The sequence below is a fragment of the Nanorana parkeri genome, unplaced genomic scaffold (genome assembly GCF_000935625.1).
Source record: "Nanorana parkeri isolate BGI_ZX_2015 unplaced genomic scaffold, ASM93562v1 scaffold8, whole genome shotgun sequence".
Lineage (NCBI taxonomy): Eukaryota > Metazoa > Chordata > Amphibia > Anura > Dicroglossidae > Nanorana > Nanorana parkeri.
Window position 1 is genome coordinate 2,969,285 of NW_017306276.1, and position 23,326 is coordinate 2,992,610.

At 43.3% G+C, this 23,326-nt stretch overlaps 1 protein-coding gene across 2 annotated transcripts in view; it reads right to left on the reverse strand.

Annotated features, from left to right (window-relative positions):
• Window positions 1-23,326, reverse strand: part of FRY (FRY microtubule binding protein) — a 257,245-nt gene that overhangs the window by 160,564 nt on the left and 73,355 nt on the right. For both annotated transcript variants that reach the window (XM_018554227.1, XM_018554234.1), the window contains exons 2-3: window positions 12,448-12,647; window positions 2,731-2,784 (exon numbers count right to left, since the gene is read on the reverse strand). In XM_018554227.1, the coding sequence (XP_018409729.1) occupies window positions 2,731-2,784; window positions 12,448-12,647 (254 nt within the window). The remainder of the gene's footprint in view (window positions 1-2,730; window positions 2,785-12,447; window positions 12,648-23,326) is intronic.

A 23,326-nucleotide genomic window follows, 5' to 3' on the forward strand; every position in this document is an offset into this window, starting at 1 on the left:
CCGGTGCAAAATTGACACCTAGGCGACACCCCACCGTGCGATAATTATGCCCAGGTGTGCACCGATCGCACTGTGGGTGCCATTATTTTCCAATAGCACCCCGGGCGGATCGCGCGCGATTCCGCCCATGCTTCCGAACGGGATTGTGGCTAAAACAGCCGCGCTTCGTGTATCGCAGAAAAATGGTACAAGTATCTTTTTTCTACGATACACGACGCACCGCTGTTTTAGCTGGGAAACCGCGTGATCCGCCCAGCGCGACTGGGGTGCCATTGGAAAATAATGGCACCCACAGTGCATACCTGGGTGACACCTGACCATTATCGGTGCATACCTGGGTGACACCTGACCGCGCGGCAATCATGCACGAATGCCGTGCGGTGGGGTGTCGCCTAGGTGTCCACCAACCTTTAGAGTGAACTCCGATTCAGTTGCACATTAGACCAGGGCTGGACAAATCCCAAAAGTCAGACAGCCAATGTTCCTTAAAAAAAGTCAGCTGGCTCCTAACTTCAGAGGTTTTTTTCTAGTTGTTAATATTACCTGCTCCTAACAAAAATTCCTGCTGGCTCCTGGATTGGACAGACAGATTATTTTGTCCACCCCCGCACAAAGACAGTAAAAATATGCATATGTATGAAGCCTGCAACCTTATGTGACATATTAACCCTTTCTCTGCCAAGCCCATTTTTCAAATCAGCTGGCCAAGCCATTTTTGAATTTTCTGCAATTTTTTCCTATTGATTTGATTTTCAACTGCTGCGTTGCTAGCGTTTGTAAAAGACCCCCCAAACCATATATTTTCTGAAAGCGCAGGCCCGGTAGAATAAAAAGATGGTGATACTAAATTTGTAGGCCCTGCGATAATTGCGCAAATGTTTCTCAAATTAATATTAAACCGATAAAAATACACAATTCAATTGTTAAAACACACCAAAATCAGTATACGTGCACAAAAAAAATTATTTTCTGACTAAATCTAAAAGATAAAACTGTATTGAGTTAATAAATAACAAATATTAGCAAATTTGTAATTGCGCATTTTTGCGAAAAGGTAAAAAAATGAAGGTATGCAAAACTGTAAATAATCGACTTATGTAAAAAATTGTTTTGGTGTTTGTGTTGTGATAAAATGATACAGGTGTATATTTAATTGCAACACAAGGTATCACAACGCATGGCAATGAGTCACAAAGCTTTGCCATGCGCTGCCACAGTTAATTTAATGTTTTTTTAAAAAGAAAATAAATAAAAAAGATCATGCACTGTGATGCGTTCTAACAACGCACTGCAGCGCATGTGCATGGTGTGCACCACAATATGTGTGTGTTATGTGGGGGGAGGGAGGGGTTGTGCTTTTTTTCATTAGTTTTTTTTTACACATTTTTTATTTTTTTTTAAATGATTTTATTTTTTTAAACATTTTTTTATTTATTTTTTAATAATTTTGTATTTATTTTTTTTACTGTTGGGGGGGCTACGGTGAAATCTCTGGGGTCTAAAATTCTGCATTCATTGCTGTATAATTTTACACTTTCCATTTCACTATATTGCACACCACACTATTTTTTTTCTTTTTTACTTCCACCGCTCCAAGCTTTCTCCTGTGATGGACTACAACCTCAATACAAACTAGTAGTCCCATCATTGGAGCCATTTTTAAAAATGTATTTTATTGTTTATCCGATTAACCGATTAATCGAACTTAATAATCGGCTAACTAATCGATTTTGAAAATAATCGTTAGCTGCAGCTCTATAGTAGAACTGTAAATGCCAGGTCCGTACGGCATACTGAGCTGGCCAGCTGGAAGCACTTTTGTAGCTCCGTACGCAGTTGCCTTAAAGCCAGTGAGGCTCCCCGCCAGCTCATCTTTTTTTGTCACACCCCTGACAATCATGTGAATGTGGTGGCATATCTAGGATCCAGCTTTACTGCCGTATATGAGGCAAGCATTATATTTTACTTAGAGTCAGACGTATGCATTATACATTTTCATACATCAGTGGCCAGCATTATACATTGGCACCACAAGGTGGTATTATATTTTAGCAGCTCTGAATCAGGAGAAAAAAAGAAAATTCTGCCTTCATGAACCAATAGGAGCTTTACTTTCTATGATTTAGATATGTACACAGCCCCGCTCCTGATCACTCCAGTGTATCTTAACCTCAGAAACAAAAATGTGATGGTTTGCAGCTTACCAGTCCTTAGGATAACGTGGCTGCATTAGTATTTTTATTTTCACCTGGTGATCTGGCCAGTAGCTGTCCTATGGTAACAACACTCACATACTAGATCTATAGAACTGCAATTTTGGCAGCGTATGACAAAGTGTCAGGACTACAGAAAAACCTTTCCCCCTCCTCGGCACCATAACACAGAGGTTATGTAGAGGTGTAGTGTAGTTCACAGAGGGGACACGGATGGGATTGATACTACGTGATAACACTTGAGAACGGCACTGGATTACTGGCAGGATCAACAGGTTTTTTTTTTGCACTTTTCAAACAGATATAACAAAACGCCTTCAATGATATATTAAACAGACCAGATAAGAGACGTTCGTAGTTACAGTTTACAATTTTACACCAACGCCTACAAATTATTCTGGAGGTGTGCGGTTTAGGACCTGAGACAACCTTATCAGAGATACAAAGGGCTCTGCCACCTGAAATTATACAAATGGTCAGGTTTGAAGTTAACCCTCAAGGTGTAATTCAGACTTACTTGATCAAACTGTGGGTCCTCTCCTCTTTGCAGAGATTTAGTCAACGGCTTCTCCTGTAAACAAAATAAAACAGGTTTTACATGATTCTACAGTTTGTATAATTCAGTAACAAGTTGATCTGAGCACATTATGAAAGTGTGGCCCGCTCTGGAACCTAATACAACAATTTTCCCCCTCCAGGGTCCACACACCAGTGCTGCCCTGAATTTGTGCCCCATTCACACCTGCAATTGGATCCGATTGGATGATTCTGATAAATTGCTCCACAAGACTTATGTGAACAGCTGTGGCCACTCCCATGTAATCGGACATGGTGAGATTACCTGCGGACAATCGCTCCTGGACGCAAACAGTTTTGCCTGTGGATTGCAGCTTTTTGCATGAGTCTCACAGAGCAATTCATGAGACTCGCCAATCAGCACCAATCACAAATGTGAATGGGGCCTGAGTCTGTATTTCCCGCAGCCACTGATTATTTACCAGACAGTCCCAATCAAGTGCACATAGATGTCTTCTTCAAATGATCATAACCCACAAGTAACAGCCTTAAAGTGTATTTCCACTTTTGCAGTCAAATTTAAGAAACTTCAACTCTATATGAGTTCCCATTCATAGAACATACCTAAAAATAATAATTAATAAAACAAATCTTACCTTTCTAGTTGTTTCTTTGCAGCAGGATTTTTATATACGACTGCAAGCTATTCTGAACAATTTCAAAGTGCAATTAGAGGCGCAAACTGAGTACAGAAAGTACATCAACAATGTACTACCCAGGCCTTGAGATCTTCGACCCTTTGTTAGAGCAGACAGTGTTTAAATCTAGCTTACAGCTGATAATGAGATCTGCCAGCACAGTACATACAGGGTTAATTATGGTAAACACAGATCCACAGCCCCCCCCCCGCTCCTAAACAAGATATTGAAGGGGAGAGCTCAGTAGCAATTTTAGGCACATAAAATGGTAAGCTGCAATTTTTAAATATATATATATTTTTGTTATGCTATGTGAATGGGAACATGTAACAAATATAAAGTAGGTCTTATCCCAACTGCAAAAAGTAGAAACACACTTTACAGGCTTGTTTACACGAGGGGTGTTGAGCTGTGTTGATAGGCATTGATCAATGCAGACTCACTGCAAGGGCACAATTGTTTTCTATGTGCCTTACTCACCATGTATATGCTGTGGGCCACATTTTTATGCAGTGCAGTGCACATCACTGTATGCCGACGCACGCATAGAAATGATTGAAATGTCATTAATAAATTAAATGACATTTTATTTATTTAGCAAATTAGTAAAGTAAACATGAGAGTGTAGTCCATCACGGGAGCAAGCTTGGAGGGGTGACTACTTTACAACACACACTGGGACCATGGAGAACAAAAGTGGCCACCCTCCAAAAGGAAGGACAGTGTCAGCACCAATTCAGAGATGATTTGAGGATCTACAGCCGAGTGATACACAAATAAGATACATTTCTGTTACTAGTTAGGTACTTGAATGCATTTTTAAGATGCAACTCCTTAGTTTAGTGTCACTTTAAGGCTAACCATAGATTGATTTTTGTTTGAAAAAAACTCCAAAATGATGGCTCGCCTGAGCCACTCCCACAGCAACATAAAGATGAAACAATGTAGCAATGCTACATTATTGCTGTACAATCTCTGGAAGATTGTAGAGGGATGAGCTGAATCCAAATAAACACAACAGGCCACACAACAGGCCAAATGAAAACTGTTAAAGCTGAACCCCGGCCAAAAACAATTTTTACCGATTTGCACTGCAAAAAGAAATGAACACTAATGATGTGTGCGCAATGTGCGGTCTCTGTTGCATTATGTTATGCTCTTACTTTAATTCCCTTGTACAATACGGCCAGCACTGAACGTCGCTCTGCAGCTCGTCCATCCTGAAAAATTCTTACATTGTTTTCAATACATGCATGGCATTGTGTGATTGGAGGATGTGTAGCTGAATGTCACAATCTCCCCTCATCCAATCACAGAACTGCATTCACTGAAAAGTACGCATTACGTTTTGGTAATGGACGAACTGCAAAGCGAGTGACCCCCTATCATCTGTGCTGGAACTATAAGTTTCAGCACCAGGCAATTGTCGCTGATTGTACTATACAGGGGGAACGAAAGTAAGAATATTACCTAACACAGCAGCAGCCACACATTACACACAATTATTTAGTGTTCAGTTATTTTTACAGTGTAAATATGCACAAATTGCTTCTGCTGGAGTATTTCTGAAAACTGGAACAACTGGCTTTTCCTGATAACATTTTCCAAAACACTAGAAGACAATTTGACAATTATATTTACAGCACTTAGATATAATTATAAAAAGATGAAGTAGCACATCAATCAATATGGTATGGACAGGAAAGTGTCAGGCATGAGAAGCATGAGGAAATAGTAGACGGATCTGAGTACATAGATCTGCAATGTAGGAACATAAGGTAAACAAGGACAACAAGCCAGGGAAAACAGTCCAGGTGAAATTCCAATCTCCCGTTCAAGGTCAGTTCTGCTGGAGCCGGGCCAAAACCGGAGAAACCCGCCAGCTGCTTCTGGCTATCCACAGAGAAGACAGACATCTGTTCAGCTGGTAATAGTAACAAAGCACCATATAAAAGGATATTAAAATGACACTAAACTCAGGAGTTAAATCTTAAAAATACATTCAAGTACCTTAGCTATTAATAAAACTGTATCTTATTTGTGTATCATTCGGCTGTAGATCCTCCAATCATCTCTGAATTGGTGCTGACACTGTCCTTCCTTCTGGAGGGTGACTACTTTTGTTCCCCATGGTCCCTGTGTGTGTTGTAAAGTAGTCACCGCTCCAAGCTTGATCGTGTGATGGACTACAATCTTATGTTTTGTTAATTTGTGTTGAGATTGTAGTCCATCATAGGAGTGAGCTTGGGGTAGAGAAGTTGATGCATAAAAGGGGCAGAAGCGGTGGACTGAGGAGTAGAGAGATTGGGTATTGTAAGCTTTCACTGAGCTGGAACTTCTAATTGCTTAAACATCTATTTGTGTACTGGAGAACCAATCACAACACAGAGCAATTCAACTATCGATTTTAATTTATCACACAGTATATTTCTATTAATGATTGATAGTATTTTTGATTCCTCTTATCAGTCGATTGCAAAGTCTAGAACAAAAGGTGTGATATATTTAGTTTTATGGCCACCGTTGGACTTACCCTTGCCCATGTCTTGTCCCGTGGCCTGTGCTGGGCCTGCTGGGAGCCACAAAGCCAAACATCGCCCGGCTGGATTCTGCTTCTTCCATGCATAAGACTCTCCATTCATTTCTATGGAAAGGTCGTCCTCCATTGGGACATATAAGCCTTTCGATAGGAATGAATAAAGAATCTTGCACAAAACAGAACCTGGTGGGAAGGCTTTCGGGGGAAGAAGCTGTGCGAATCTCTGCTGGTCACAAAGCCCAGGCCTCATTGGTACGATCACAGGTAGGTAAGCAAGTACAGTATAAGATTTGATGGAGGGGGATTACTAAGAAACGGGGCATTTATAGGGTAAATGTGCTAAAAGAACAGCTATAACCTCAACAGAAGACAGAGATAGTTCATAGCTTACGTACTATTTGTGTCTCTCTAGCCTGCTCAATTACAGCAATTATTATGCTACAGTGACTATACAGTAAAGGTCTTGGTATGGCTTGTTAGAATGGTACAGAGACAGGATCCCTATAATGATTCACTATAAAAGGAACCATATTTGGTGTCATGCCCCTGATTTAAAGCAGAATTTCAGGTAAATCAAATGGTAACCTTTGTAGTAGGGGACTAGTAGTAGGGGCTACACCCCGCACTGCAAGGGTTCAGTGATCATTTTGTCTAGGGAGTTATGCTCACCTGAACCGCAATCCCGGCTTGCTCTTACACTGCTCCCTCCAGCCTGTCTCCTCTGCTTAAGTGATGGTATGTCCCTCAGCGTCCTCACGTTCTGGAGCAGAGGTGGAGCGAGGCTGAAGGGAGCGGTCTAAGAGCAAGTCGGGATCGTGGTTCTGGCGAGTATAACTTTGTTATTTGAGCTCCTTAGACAAATCGAGCACTTAACTCTTGCCGAGCGGGGGTAGCCCCAATGCAAGGGTTAAGATTTGAATTGTCTGGAGTTCTGCTTTAAAGCGTTCCTAGCCTCAGATCTATTTATGTAAATGAGTCATGTGTAAATGTGACAGTTACAGGTAATTATTACTCCCGTCTTCCACCCTGACAATCTCTTCATCTGATTTCCTCTTCAGTAGGAGAGGTCCATCTTTGTTCAGGCATTTACTGCAGTCAGCATCTGCTTTCTGGAGATGCCAGCTCAGAAATGACAAAACCACGTAAATCCTGGTACCTGTGTAGTTCTTGACTGTGTTGTTTCCATACGTTTGCCCCAAATTGTGTGCAATAACAACCTCTTTTCAACCCTTTTTCTGGCCCCTCTTTTTGCATGGTTTATTCCATTATCATGATTATCCCATTATGATACTTAGGACATTTTTGATCTACGGTATGTGTCCAACGCATGTCTCCAGCTTTGCTGGGCACATGCATAATGTCCTCATATTGTCTTATTACCTATGCTTTCTAACTACTGGTTCAGTAGTTATTAGTAGAAGGCTTTGTTCATTTGGTTTTGATATTTTATGATTTTCAACTTTCCCACGATATTATGATGCCTCTTCTCCCTCTAATCATTCCTCCCTTTCCTGTACCTTACTTCCTCCCTCTCTTTTCTTCTTCTGCCCTTGTGTACCCCTTTCTTTCTTTCTTCCTTCCCTGTGTCACGCTGATTTGGCCAGAGCGTCCGTTGCCTAGCTACCAGTTGTGTTAGCACATCTGATTACGTGGGCGAAACCCATTTTGGCACGCTCAGCGTCCCGTTACCCGGGTTACCCTGCCCTCTACCGTGCATGCGCGGTCAATACCCTGTGACCCCATAGTTCTCCTTAGGGTAACGGGAGGATACAAACTAGCGTCCTCCCGTTACCCTAGGCTCAGTATACCGCGAGCAAAAGGTTCCGCTTCTTTTTGCCAATCGATACTGCTGCTGTATATTGTGACATGTCAGGAAATGGTTCATGCAGACTTGTAAGATCAATGAAGGGTCCACTTTAAAAAAGGACTTGACCTTTACTTTTTGGATCTGCAAGGTAATACAGGTATGTGAATAACTTCTCTGTTGACCCGCTGCACTTTAACAAATGCAGGTAGGAAGATGAAAAAAGGCATCTGACCGATAACTCTGCACATCGCTCTCTTTATTCGTAGTTTGGTATAAAACCATTTTCTGGAATGCTTCCCACAGTACACTTAGCCACGCTGCTTGAGGAAATGCCCCAGTAAATAAGGGGGTAAGGTGACACCCAGGATTAGAACTTCCTGGTGCCTTGAGCCGTACAAGGTGAGGTGAGCTGAGGACAAAGTTATTTCGGTACTGTTAAGGAGGTAGAAATAGCACATTCAACATCTCACATTGACAGTTCTATGTGATAAAACCACAAATGCTTTCCTTTAAGCTCCAGGGCCAGCTTTTTGTGACCTGTGACAAAGTATTCTCCTTCTGTCCTATAAACCAGTCTTTAATAAGAAGGTTCCCTGTTGAGTAAAACCTATAGCTCTGCAATTAAAAGGAGAACTATGGGGTGAGTGATTTTCATTCAACCACACATCGGCTCAATAGATCGGGAAGTGAGCGAACACATACCGTCGCTCGCTCACTTCTCGATCCTGTCCCTGCAGTGATTCCCCCCCCCCCCCCCATGTCGTGATCCGTCCTGGGTGTGGCGGATATACTGAACTTTGGGTCACGGGAGAATGCTAGTTTATGTCCTCCCGTGACCCTGAGGAGAACTATGGGGAAAAACACTTACCCCATAGTTCTCCTTTAACTCCCTGCTAACTGGACAGCTCTAGCTCTGACTTAGCATCAGACCTCTGCAGAGGGACCACTGCTTTCACACTGGGAGCCAGGGTCCTTCTCCACCGCATGCTGGTAGAGTGCAGGTTTTTAAATATAGGCTTTGCTGCTAAAAGAGACACTAAACTCAGGAGTTAAATCTTAAAAATGCATTCAAGTACCTTAACTATAATCAATGAAGGCTTACTATTTGTTTTATTTATTAAAGTGACACTAAACTCAGAAGTTACACCTTAAAAATGTATTTAGTCAAGTACCCTGACTATAAAAAAAAATGTTGCTTATTTGTATATCACCTTCTTGTATACCATCCTTCTGGAGGGTGGCTACTTTTTTTCCCCATGGTCCCTGTGTGTGTTGTAAAGTAGTCACCACTCCAAGCTCGCTCCTGTGGTGGACTAATGTGAGATTGTAGTCCATCACGGGAGTGAGCTTCGAGTGAGCTTGGAGTGGAGCTCATAGTTAAAACTTTATTTTTAAGGTTTAACTCCTGAGTTTAGTGTCACTTTAATAAAGAAAACAATTTTAAGCCTTCATTCATATAAAAGGTGATCCATTGTGGTGTGGTTAATGCGTGCTAACCTGCGTTTCATTAAGGCAGCCCATTCATACAGGTAGTCTATTCATTTGAATGGCCTAACAGTGCAATAGGCCTAGCAGCAGAGGAGGACCTGATGGAGAACTTCAGGTCCACCTCTGCTGACTGACAGCAGCAGTGGGCGGGTGCAGTAGCTAGTCTGCTATTGCAAATTGAAATAGCCAATAGAAGCCTAGCTATTCATTCCTATGCTGTTTTTTTTCCCTCTGACTGGCGGCAGCTGGCGGCCCGATATAAAAAAACAAGAGAGAGCAGGGAAAGGTTTACTCTGCTAGATAGAACATAGTAAACCTTTCCGGAAGAAAATGTTTCTCTTCCGGGTGTCCGGGAGCCGCTATCTTATAGCGGGAGACTCGTGGAATGTCCGGGAGAGTTGATATGTCTTAGATTGCACAATGAGCTTACAGTGAACCAATTAACCACTTTGGTACTTTTAAAAGTTCTGCCTTAGAACACATTTTACAAGGTGGTCACTATTGCATTTATTACCACAAAACCATCCTCAGTGTGCCTCATTGAAACTAGTTTCACTTTGTTACAGGGGCTTTCTTCAGGCATAAGGCCTGCTCCCTGATAATGGCTATATTATAGTCACCAGTAAGGACTTCCAAACTGCAGTGACTTGTTATAAAGTGAAATAGATACGCTCCTGCCTGCACCCCTCATTAGTTCATTAAGGACACTCCAGTACTAATATATTTGAGGATTGGAGACATAGAAGACAGCTTATTCAAATAATAAAAATTAAAAAGATTCTGAGTACAAAGGCAGCTTTACTATATCTGCATACCTACTATAAACATAAGAAAGCACGATGTTTAGAGCGCACTCCTGTAGGTCAGACACAACTCTGGAGATTAACTACTGGTGGTGTGCGAAACTCCTCATAACAGGGGGAGGGACCCTGTGCACCAATTAAAACAAACAAACAGACTCTTCTTGGAGGAGCGCTACTACCTGGAATAACTTTTATGGGCAATGCTTGTATCAAATAAGAGCATAGAAACAATCTTCTAGAATGGAAAGGATGTAAACTTACAGTTAGGATATGGGAGACTCTGCCCAAATCTTCACATCAGGATGTGATGGTCAGGTCCTTCTATCTGGCAAGTGAGAGGTGAGTGGCTGAAAAAGGGGGCTGGGCTGAATGGCTAAAACCCTCAAGTTGTCAAATGTTGAGCTGGTCTTAGAACATATCTGCAATATTGGAGCCGCTCTCGTACTCGGCTGGCCAGGCCGGGCCGCGATGGCTGGGATAGGGGGAATGTGAGGGAGAGAGCGAGAAGCCGCGAACAGCGCTGGAGCGCCCGATGCCGTATATACTGGCAATGCTGTAGGGCTGCTGTCTCGAGGTGTCCGATGGTCTCGCTGGCAACGAAAATCGCTGAGGGCTAAAAAGGGGGTGGAGACTTCTCGATCTTGTGGCTTGATAAAGAGGAATCTCCTCGAAACGCGTAGCCGTCTACCCACCGTGCACCTCCACCCCCTTTACAAGTTTACATCCTTTCCATTCTAGAAGATTGTTTCTATGCTCTTATTTGATACAAGCATTGCCCATAAAAGTTATTCCAGGTAGTAGCGCTCCTCCAAGAAGAGTCTGTTTGTTTGTTTTACTATAAACATAAGTTACTGATATTTATAGATGAAGCATGCAATGCTTATTTATATTAGAGAGAGAGACAGAGAGACAGAGAGAGAGACAGAGAGAGAGAGAGAGAGAGAGAGAGAGAGAGACAGAGACAGAGAGAGAGAGACAGAGAGAGAGAGAGAGACAGAGAGAGAGAGAGAGACAGAGAGAGAGAAAGAGAGAGAGAAAAAAGACAGATAAAAGATAGAGAGATGGGAGGGAAGAGAGAAAGAGGAGAGAGGGAAGAGAGAGAAAAAAAGGGAAGGAGAGAGAGAGAAGGGCGATAAGCGAGAGAGGGAAGAAGAAGAATGAGAAGAGAGAGAGAGAGAAGAGAGGGGAGAATATGGATATAATTTTTTTGTAACATGTATAATTAAAAAATGAAGGTCAAATGAACGCAACGATGATCCTCTAGGGCCGTGGATCCAGAAAATCTATACAGTAAAAAGCAGCTACTAGGAGATGAACACTAAAGATGGAACAGATAAGTATGAGGATGGAAGCAGCAGCTCAGGAAGTTGTTAAGAGCCTATCCAAGTATAAATAGATCTAGAACAAATATAGACTGAGGCTGGTGGATAGGACAGACAGAACAAACTGACTGTACCAAATAAAACCACGGGAAAGTGCTGACTAATGGCTTTTGCTGATGGAGAAAATGAAACGACAGGCCAATGTAAGCCAGAATCAGGAGTACAGGCCCGAAGCAATGAAGGATAGCATACACAAACACTAACACAGCAGTCAGCATTTCTACCTTTCAGCATTGATTTCCTTAACCAGTTGACATCCGCGGTGTTAAACCCCCTTCCCATCATCAATGGCCGGAAACAATATTGATTGTCGTTTCCTCCCATAGAAGAAGTATTATGATCACCTCTTTGGTGGCCCATGGCTCTTACCTTCGCTCTGTTCAAGCGCTGCAGTCTCCTTTGAACTTTTAATGCTTTCGTGAGAGTTGGATGTCTGTGTCCCCCTTTGCGTTTCTTTAGTTTCACATTCTGACCAGTAATGGACACAGCAGTGACATTGGATCAAAAGATGGAACCACAACAAGCAACGGGGGACACAGGGATCCAGCACTCCTGGAAGTGTTGAATGCTGAAGAGTTGGACAGAGGCTGCAGCACTTGAATGGAGTAAAACTAAGGGACAGGGCCACCGGAGGAACTGAAAATTTCACTTTAAATTGCATTCCTATCAAGGTCTTATTGATTTGTCAGGTCCCATTATGTGTACACGAGATGCACTGTGATACAGTGCAGACAAAAGCATGGGTCATTCGAGTACTTTAACATAGCCCACTTCTTGCCTTTTCTTACTGTCATGTCTATAGTGCAGTAGAAAAGGACATTCTGGTTGCCACAGGCAAAGAAGTCAGGTCTTCCTTCAGACACTTAAGCATGAGATCTTTTCCCTTTTCAGACTTATGCAAGTTCTTACTGAGCGGGCAAGGTAACAGTCTCAGAGAAAATGTACTTCTATGAATAAAACAAAAAATAAAATTAGACAATTGTATTGGTTGTGTCACTTACCAGGGGTTCCGCCATTATGATACGAATCTTGCGTTCCGCTTGTGTAGTAAAATTAGCAAATAAACTCTTCAGTATGTACTCCCCGGGCTTGCTCTCCGGGTCTATGCTGATGGGCAACATGGTTGGTGGCCCTTTTTCTCGTTGTGCACTGGATACTGGTTGCACTTGTGGTTTGATGTATCCGTTGCCCACTGGGGAAGCTGGAAACACAGAAATAAAGACACATTTACTACTGAGCTTCTTGCTTTTTCTGTTTATAGTCTATTAATATTCAGTGACACATTTATTTACACTAAAAAGTACAAATTTCAGCATAAGCTTCATAGAAATATAAACGGTAGATCAATTTGAGCAGGCCCATGTCCCGATGAAGAGAAAAACCTACAAATCTCACTCTAAAACAAAATTCCAAAACGCACAAAAATGTGTTTAAAACCCACATACAGTATTTCATGTCGCCCAGGTGTGAGTGAGGGCGAACAGAAGAGAGAAGAGAACAAAGCAGAGAAGTGAAGAGCAAAGCAGAGAAGTGAAGAGCAAAGCAGAGAAGAGAACAAAGCAGAGAAGAGAGAAGAGAAGAGCAGAGAAGAGAAGAGCAGAGAAGAGCAAAGCAGAGAAGAGAAGAAGAGCAAAGCAGAGAAGAGAAGAGAAGAGCAAAGCAAAGCAGAGAAGAGAAGAGAAGAGCAAAGCAAAGCAGAGAAGAGCAAAGCAAAGCAAAGCAGAGAAGAGCAAAGCAGAGAAGAGAAGAGCAAAGCAGAGAAAAGAAGAGAAGAGCAAAGCAGAGAAGAGCAAAGCAGAGAAGAGCAAAGCAGAGAAAGAAGAGAAGAGAAGAGCAAAGCAAAGCAGAGAAGAGCAAAGCAAAGCAAAGCAGAGAAGAGCAAAGCAGAGAAGAGAAGAGCAAAGCAGAGAAAAGAAGAGAAGAGCAAAGCAGAGAAGAGCAAAGCAGAGAAGAGCAAAGCAGAGAAGAGCAAAGCAGAGAAGAGCAAAGCAGAGAAGAGCAAAGCAGGGGAGGGGAGAGCAAAGCAGAGAAGAGAGCAGAGTGGAAAGGAGCAGAGAACAGAGCAGAGCGGGAAAGAGAAGAAAAGGGAGCAGAGAAGAGAAAGAGAGGAGGAGAGGAGAGAAAGGACAGTACTCATTCTTCAAACAAAAAACTCCTCCATCCACATTTCCATATTTATGCGTAATACTTCCAATGCAGTCTATGGCCTGGTAGCAGCACACTTCCAGCACCATTGGTAGTTTATTAAGCTGGCCATACACCTATAGATTATCTGCAGACTTTCTATGGTCAGATGGAAAAAGTGCAACAGATTCCTCCATCTACGCTAAAGTGTGTGGATGGAGGAATCTCCCACTGGGCCAAGCTTCAGTATCTTGCTAGTCGGCCCCGCTAGCTCTCAAAATACTAAAACAATCTGATTGGATGCAGGTATTGTTCAGGTGTTTTGAGAGCCAGAGGGGCTGACTAGGAAGATACTGAAGCTTGGACTAGTGGGAGATTCCTCCATCCACACAGTTTAACGTAGATAGAGGAATCTGTTGCACTTTTTTCATCTTACCATAGAAAATCTGCAGATCATCTATAGGTGTACGGCCAGCTTTAGGCCCCATTCACACCTGACCGTTTTGTAGCGCGTCCTACGCTCGATGAACGCTCTACAAAACGGTCAAAAAAAATAAATAGCATTGTAGTCAATGGTATTGTTCCCACCTGTCCGTATTTCCGCCCGTCCCGAACGCACTACAAAACGGCCCACGCATGAAAAGGTCCCGGAGCGTTTTTGCTGCGTATTGGTCCGTTTTGTAGGGCGTTTTCCATTTGGATACTGCCAAGTAGCCTTTGGAATCGCGCGACGGTCGCGCAACTTTTTTACCGCGAATCGCGGTAAAAAACCGTGTGACGGTCGCGCGACAGACGCGCATATTACAATACGCATAGGTGTGAATGGGGCCTTAGGACACATGGCACATCATCAGGAGAGGAACTAACAAATGAAGGCCTTGTACGCAGCACCAGACCTCTAGTGAATGTGCTTCATGAAGGCCGGATTATCATTATATCCCAGTTTACATATCACACCGACTTCTGGTAAATAAACTGCACACAAGAGCAGCCTGGGAAATGGAAACTTGCTACTGAAACAGCCTTTTCTATTTCATCCTTCTTGTTTCTGGAACTTTCCATAAACACACATTATACTAACAGTGAAAGGATTGCGCCATTTACAGTATATGTGTTGAAAGAGATCCATCTTTCTGGAAGAATTTGGTTAAACGGCCTGTAAACGTAAATTCAACACTGGGTAATGTGAAGAGGGGAAGTCAGTGTTTACAGGTATAAGGAACATGTTGAAATAGAAGATAATTGTTATCAGATTGTTATTGTGAAGAATTTCTCAACATAAAAATGAAGTTTGGCCTATTAATATGTGAATGGACACTTGATATTGGGCTTATTGCGGCAATAAGTCTAATATCAAGTGTCAATTTACATATTACATGGCCGAACTTCATTTTTATGCTCATACACATGATTGCAGGGTAGGGATGCCCAATACTGTTTTTTCGGTATCGAGTGCCGGTATTTCTTTTTCCGGTACTTGCAGACACCGAATACCAATACAGGAAGTCCCATTAAGGAAGCCGGGCAGCAAAACATTACACAGTGCCTGGCTTCCTGATTGGCCGGGAAGCTGGATCTATGCTCTCTCGTCACCAAGTGATGAGAGAGCATGGAGCCGGCTTCCCGGCCAATCAGAAAGCCGGGGAGTAAGTCATTACCCCCCCGGCTTCTTGGTGACGAGGGAGCATGGAGCCGGCTTCTCAGCCAATCAGGAAGCTGGGCAGCATGTAATGACTCGCTGCCGGGCTTCCTGATACGGGAAGTTCCGGAATCGGGATAAGCATCAGGAGCATTTGGGCACGTATTATTATTATTACATAGTATTTATGTAGCGCCAACAGTCTGCGCAGCGCTTTACAATATAAGGAAGACATTACAGTTACAATACAATTCAAGACAAGATGGTAAGAGGGCCCTCCCCCTGAGGGCTTACAATCTAAAAGAGGAGGGGGAAATGATACATGAGGTAGCTGTGGTAATGAATTATGCAGCCAGAGTGGGAGATAGATGGAGAGGTTGGGGTAAGGAGTTCCAGAGGATGGGAGAGACTCTAGAGAAGTCCTGGAGGCGAGTATGGGAGGAGTGGACAAGGGAGCTGGAAAGCAGGAGGTCAATGGATGAGCGGAGGGGACGTTTAGGGTGATACTTTGAGACGAGGTCTGAGATATATCCGGGGGCAGAGTTGTGGATGGCTTTATAGGTGACTGTTAATACTTTGAATTTTATCCTCTGGGCGAGTGGAAGCCAGTGGAGGGATTGGCAGAGGGGGGATGCAGACACTGAGCGGTTGGTAAGGTGAATGAGTCTGGCAGCTGCAGAGTACTAGTACAATATTAGTACAATACTAGTATCGGTATCAGTGCATCCCTATTGCAGGACGATAGTCCATACATAGGGGGTTATTCACAGAGGAGCCGAAGGATCCAGCCGTAACTTCGGCTAATCCCCCTGCTCTCTTCGGCCGCCTCTGCCCTTTGGTTCAGTCGAACCGAAGGGCTGCTGTATGGGCTATTCACTATGGCCCGTACAGCAGCCAAAGGCAGCCGAGCCAAAAGGCATATGCTTTGGCTCGTCTGAGCCGACGTGGCAGCCAAAGCGGGGCGAACGGCCTGTCTAAGGCTGGCCTTTCGCTCCGCAAATGACAGCTGGGCGGAGGCAGCCGTGATCTCACAGCTGGCTCCGCCCAGTTGTAATGACAGATCACATTAGATAACATTTACTTATACTGGCATTCAGCTTCAAATGTATCACGTCTTAAAAGGCCTAAAGGTGCCCATACACTGCACGATTCTCGTACGAGACTTGCAAGGGTTGTAAAGTGTATGGGCACCTTTAATCACTTTTGAAAAACAAATAATAAATATATTCCTAAAAGTAAAAGTGTGCATTTACTTTTTTTTTTGCCATTGGGTGCAATGCTCTGGCGCTGCAGATACTACCTCCTGTCCCTGGAATGAACATGCCATAACAGGGACGAGAGAAAGAATGAATGGACCACAAGTGCTGTGACATCCCCGCACTTGTATGCCATTGCAAAGTCCCTCTGTTGGGGTGGCTGATGGGATTCGTACTTTCTCCACTGACAGTGTGGGCAGCGTCTTCAATCTAAAGTGATAGTGTGATTGAGGGATGGGGCAAACTGCTGCAGGTATGTAATGCCAGCACCCAGGGCCGATCTTATGACGAGGCAGCCCGACGTTCTTGCCTCAGGCAGCATCTCTTTGGGTCACGTTGGGGGCCTCAGGCAGAACAGCATGGCCGTTCTGATGCACAATTTTTTGAGTGTGCCTGCCACCACCTTTCTGGCCAGAGCGTCCCAGATTGCAAAGAGCTGGGTTGGGAGATGTGTAAGGGCAATACACAGTGACGTTACTGGTTGCCGGTAGCTGGGCAGGACACCGTCCAGAGCATCCCAGATTGCCAAGAGCGTGGCTGGGAGATACAGAGCCTGCAGGGGTCAGCGTCACTCTCGTGTCTAGCGGTGCCATCTCCTCTACCCACTTCCTGCTGCTCTGATTGCATTCACCACCACCCCCAAAACCCATCCAATCCCCTGCCTCAGGCGGCAAAAAGGGCTAGGGACACCACTCCTGGCACCTAGAGATCTCTGTAAATGCATGCAGCAGTCTTCCAAACCTTCCTGTAATGGCCGAACCTTCTGACAGGCAAGGCTTCAGCACTTCTTAAGATCTCGTTCACCCAGGTAACAAGGGGACGGTAAACCAGGCGGTTGATGGCAATGCACAGAAACCAGTCAGAACGAAGCAGTCATATTATATCCCATACAAGAGAATGGGCTGTGACCATAATCACCATATAACACTGAAGGGCAATGCACTTATTAAACATGGAATACTCACTAGCCGGACCCATGTCTGATATTGTCCGGAGAACTGAACCGAGTAAGTCACTTTTCTGTATTTCATGTCGAGCAGGAAAGAGAAGAAAGCAAACAGCAGTGCTCCCTTTCCATACATGACATTCCATAACTGAGATTCTCAGGCCAGCGGCCAGAACCGGATTAATGTTCTATGGAAGCGACAGACTGTGCCTTTCCAAAAAGATGGGTCTGTCTGACACCGTGTGCAGTGCAAGCTTTGCCAAAATAGAATCCGGCGGTCAGGAAAAAATTATTCACCTTTTTGGTTATGTTTACAATTTATAGACCTGCCATATACAAAGCAGGCATAGTGATAATCAGAATAATAATAATACCTGGGGCCTGTTCACACCAGGGCTGGACAAATCCTAGGAGCCAGCTCGCCACCTTAAAATTTCCAACTGGCACCTAACTTTTGGGGTTTTCTCTAGTTGTCAGTGGAGCGGATTCCTATAAAAATCCTGCTGGCTCCTGGATTGGATGCAGTGGCATCTGAATTCCATATGATCTCGACCATCTCTGGTTCACACCAATGAGCTGCGATAACGCATGCATGGCTAACGTGCTGTGTTTGCATGTTAACATACGTTGCTTTAAGGCAGCTTATGCAGCACTGTGGTAAATGGGCTGCCTTAAAGCAACGCACATTAACACAGGAACACTGCATACTAACCAAACATTACGCAACAGTGATGTAAACTGGTTCTAACAGTGCACAACAAAGCAGAGGGTTCACATCGGTGTGTTGTGGTGCACTACCTATGTGCATTGGGGTGCCATTAAAAATGAATGGCTCTATGACTGCTACATATACTCTTACAGGCCTGTTTAAAGAGACCCTGGAACTACACAGGCATACAAAATATTGCAGGCAGGCACTATGAAGTGTCAGGCACCCCAGGAGTCCAGAAACCCAAAACAGTATGTTACTGAAATGTCAACCAGCCCCTGAGGCCCACTGGCCCCCACTGTACTATTGGCCTAAAACTAGAACACAGGGATGGACAAATCCAAGGAACCAGGTAGCCAAAGCTCTGTAAAAATACAGCTGGCACCCAGCTTTTGAGGTCTTCCTCTAGTTGTTGTCAATGGAGCTGGCCCTACAAAAAATCTGCTGGCTCCTGGGTTGGGTAGACTGGATATGAATTTCATATGAATTTGGCCACCCTTGCTATGATGTGTGGTTTCACTGGCCACCTTTGAGACATGCGAGGCATAAGAAGACAGTGTCCCTCAATAAGGCAGTGCTAAAAACAGTACTATATGCAAAATACATTAACTTATAGCAACCAATCAGAACTCATCTTTTAAATCATTTAAACAGCATTGATGTGAGATCTGGTTACTATGGTTTACTGCATCTTGTGCATCATTACTAGAGCTGCAGCTAACGATTATTTTCAAAATCGATTAGTTAGCCAATCATTACTACTTCTTGTTCTGCTTCACAGAAGAAGCAGATAGACAACTTGTCTGCAAACTTCATGCATGTTACCAGGAGCCATTGCATCTCCTGACTCACAATCTTCTCTTTTGAAAAAAAAAACAAATGCTAGATCAGGGGTGAACAAATGAATATGGAATTCAGGAGCCAGTCTGTCCAGGAGCCAACAGGAACCAGCTCCATTGACAACAAAGTTAGGCGCCAGCTGTCATTTTTTAGGAGCATTGTCGACCTGGCCCCTAGGATTTGTCCAGCCCTGTGCTAGTCATTCGTAAACTTTCCAGCATGCCTTGAAACTCTCTGTATGCAACATGGAGAGCTTCTAATGTACTAGAGTGCTCATGATCAGTCACTCAGGGCTTGTTCACACGAAATCCGGACCAGATCTGGATGAGTTTCTGCATATGCAGTGCGTTTTGATGCGTTCCAGGCTATTTTTTTTGTTTTGTTTTTTAGCCTACAATCGGCTTTCAGGTGTAGGCCAGTGCGTTCCACAGTGTTTGTTGTATGCACTTTTGATAAATTTGAACGCATTTTGGCGAGTTCCAGAGCAGAAAAAATAGGGCATGCTGCAGTTTTTCCACATGCTCTGGAACTGAACACTGTGGTGCCCAAAATACCATTGGAATACATTGGATGCATTTTTGATGCGCTCTAAAACTACTCTGCTTTGCATCTGCTCCGCACTGGGTGTGAACAAGCTCTCATGCTGCTTCCTACATGGAACAAAGGAAGCAAGCAATGCATTGATTGGCCTGTATTAGAACACTCTAGCTCCATGTTCTGGATAAACAAGGTTTTCTTCTACCTGTTCTCTTCCAACCAATCAAAATGTAAAGAGCAAAGCGGTGATATGCTATTTGTGCAGACAGTGATGGACATCAGAAGATCAAGCTACGATTCATATGCCTTTGGGAGAAACCTAAAGAGATCACTGTGAGGTACAATGTAATTCCAGCACAAATAGCTGATCTGCTACGGATGGAGACAGTTACGCCAACATAGAGAGCTTTAAGTTCACTGAGTATTGGTGCACACCGGGTGAAGGTCTATGTGGCACACCCCATATTAAGTACATCCAAAGAAAATCTCATTTATTACCACATTTGGTTGTAGCAGACCAAAAGGGGGGCGGGCTATTCTCGCCTAGCTATAGCCCTTCACAGACAAATTTTATTTTTATTTATACAAATGCATTTAAATAAGTATACAAACAAACGATTTCCATTTGTTGATCAAACAGTCCATTTATTTTGTAGGTTTTCAATGTCCAACAGCCGATTGCATTTTTCTCAACATGTTTTGCCCCTAATAGGTTTCCTCAGGAGGATTTTGACAATATTCGCTGCAAAGGTTTATGTCAGCTATTCAAATACCTTGGGCCAGACCTATGGAGAAAGGCTCCACCTGGGGGCCATGGGAGAGGCAGTTAAAGCCAGAACGCCATTTTGAAAAAATCCAAAAGCACAAGTTTGGTGCCACCAGACGCTTCCTTATTGCCTTCAGATATTTGCAAAGCATCAAGCCCATGAAGCAGTCAAATGGTAGTACCGTGTTTCCCCGAAAATAAGACACTGTCTTATATTTTTTTTGGCTCAAAAAAACACACTAGGTCTTATTTTCGGGGTAGATCTTATTTTTAATGTACAACAATCCACACTTATTCATGTACAAAAATATGGTGATCAGGGGTGCCGTACCTTTCCAAATTTGCTAACCAATCGCTGGCCAGAATGAGCAAAGCGCACTTTCACTATCGATTCCTCATGGGTGGAGTGCATTTCGTATTACTCCGCCTGTGACAGGAGCCGGCTCTCTAGAGGAGGCATCGGCTTATGCGGCTCTGCTCCCTCCGGTGCCGCCTCACTTCCTCTACCGCTGGTTTCATTGGCACCGCTGATTCTCTCCTGCCTCTCCCGCAGCTCTTCAAGTTCCCCCTTATGCCACCACCGGCCCTGGGAATGGTCACAACTAGGTCTTATTTTCGGGGTAGGTCTTATATTTTAGCAATTCCCAAAAATAGTACTAGGTCTTATTTTCGGGGTAGGTCTTATTTTGGGGGAAACAGGGTATCGATACAAGACACGGTTAAGAAATATGTAGGCAGTGATTCTTGTCCTCCTTTTGAGAATTTGCAAACACTAATCCTCTGGCTTCAAAACTTTCTGAGTCTCTGACCTAAATAGAATCAAGAATTCAGACGTCACACAGGCATCAGTGCTGCACGCTCAGCCAGTCGCTTTAGGCAGAGACAGCCAGACACCCAGCATTTTCAAGAAGCTCCACTATGACAGCTCACACTAGCTAATTTTGATTAATATTCACCCTGATCGCCTACATAGTAAGTTGAAGACCTACCAAGCATTCTTGTGACACACTTTTAGCCTCTCTCAAAGCTATCTATCCATAACAGCAATTCTCCACTTTCCAAAGAAGCCAACCACCTGCACTTCCAAACAAATAAAAAGAAAGAACTTTTTAACCAATATATAAAAGGAAACTCAAGTCCCGTGGCAATTTTTTAAGCTACATAAAGAAAAAAAAAGTTTATTGTAGATATGGACTCCATTCTTAGGGATTTAGGACGAATGAACTATTCATTATGTAAGTATTCATTCACAAATCTTTAACACCCGGTTAAGGATCCTGATTTTCCAAAAAAGTGACAGTCTTATTCAGCTAAATCCAATGAGATCTGAAAGGGTTGGAAATAAGGAGCCTTATCCTTGTGTAAACCTTTGTGTACTGAGCCTATAATGAGTTCCCTTGTAATTCCACGATGTTAATGTGACCCTCTGTATTGTAAAGGACAGGACATAGAAACCTCTGTATCAGGTTGCTACATTGCCACATACATTTCAATGGGATCCTGTCCATACATGTCATGGCGCTGCCAAAATCAAGCACAACTCCACGATTATAGACAAAACACATAGCAAAAGCAAAAATTAAGCACACATGAATTAAAAAGAAAAAAAAAACATCACTACACTAAGTTGCACTGATTGGATATAAAACTTTGTTGAATTTGTACACATTTTTAATCACAGGAACAGTACAGGAAACTCTTACATCACATACATGATACAATGAAGATCATATATAAAATTACTGGAAAACACACAACGCTTATAAAAATGGTGCATGCAGCATCGTCAACAAGCCCTTAGTAGGTCCTTAAAAAAAAAGTCCCAACCAGCCACCTTTCAGGAGCTCAGTTTGGACTGGTAGTCTCTACCGCAGTAGTACACACAGTAAAGGTTGGAGCTATATAGATTAATTAAATATCAAATTAAAATAACACATTTTCACCTAACGTGGCCTATATTCACCTACCTAGCCCCTTTATAAAGTTGATGACACTTGCACGACCCCAGCAAATGGCGGTCGTCTCCATAGGCACGAGCAAAGATATCCAATCGTTATAGTAAGCCCGGAATTTGAAGTAGAGTTGAGCAACGTTCCTGCAACATGATGGAGCCTTCTCTTGCCTTATCGTTAAGTTTAAAGGAAGGCTGGTTTCCCAGGTGGACAAAAATCCGCATAAAACCCTGTGTGGTTAGGTGTTACAGAACGCCCACTGTTTCCCTGCGAGGTATGAAAGGGGTCATTTTTAGCCTGACTGTAATCACACCTACAACCAGCACAGGCTCTATATTTATCCCCGCTACGTGCAATGCTGACACATAGGAGGCTCTGAGCTCTCTCCAAGAACATGACACTGGCCCATGCAGCTTGTGGTAGACAGGGATTTATAGCAAAAAACGGGAGATAGAAATGCAAAAAAAAAAAAAAAAAAAACACAGGACACTAGGAGAACCAAAAGCTTACAAGACGAATAGATAATACTGATCACATTACACATCCACCCAAAATGGATACTTCTGTTTTGTGTGGTTGCTGGCAAGATTTGCAAGATGGCTTCTTATATTTCTTAGCTACGAAGAGAAAGATCTCTTCCAAAATTCTCAGTACGCCCCCAATTAGAAAGCTGCAACACAGTAACACAGCCAAGTGATGATGGTGTTCTCTCCTGAAAGATTCTCTAACATGTTGAATCAACAAGCACTTAGGGATCCCAGCTGTAAGAGTGACAACGTCATTATGGTCTTGTGAAAGGAGCAGCAGAAATGACTGCAGAGAAATCTTATCCATGCAGTCTTCAGGAGCTACAAGAAGTCAGCAGGTGCTGTTTCAAATACTATTCTCACTCCTGCGGTCTTACAGTTCAAAAAAGGGTATCTCTGGTGCTCAAGGTCACCGCACGGATGGCGCCGTGCAAACACTATGTAGTAAGTTCAAGGATTTCACCGGCACACACTGGGAAAGTCAAGTATCAATATTACATTGCTCTATTTATTCATTGAAGGATGTCACATAATGCCATATAGTGCTAACGTTTCGGATCCTCGCAGGCACCCTTCAGGGATCC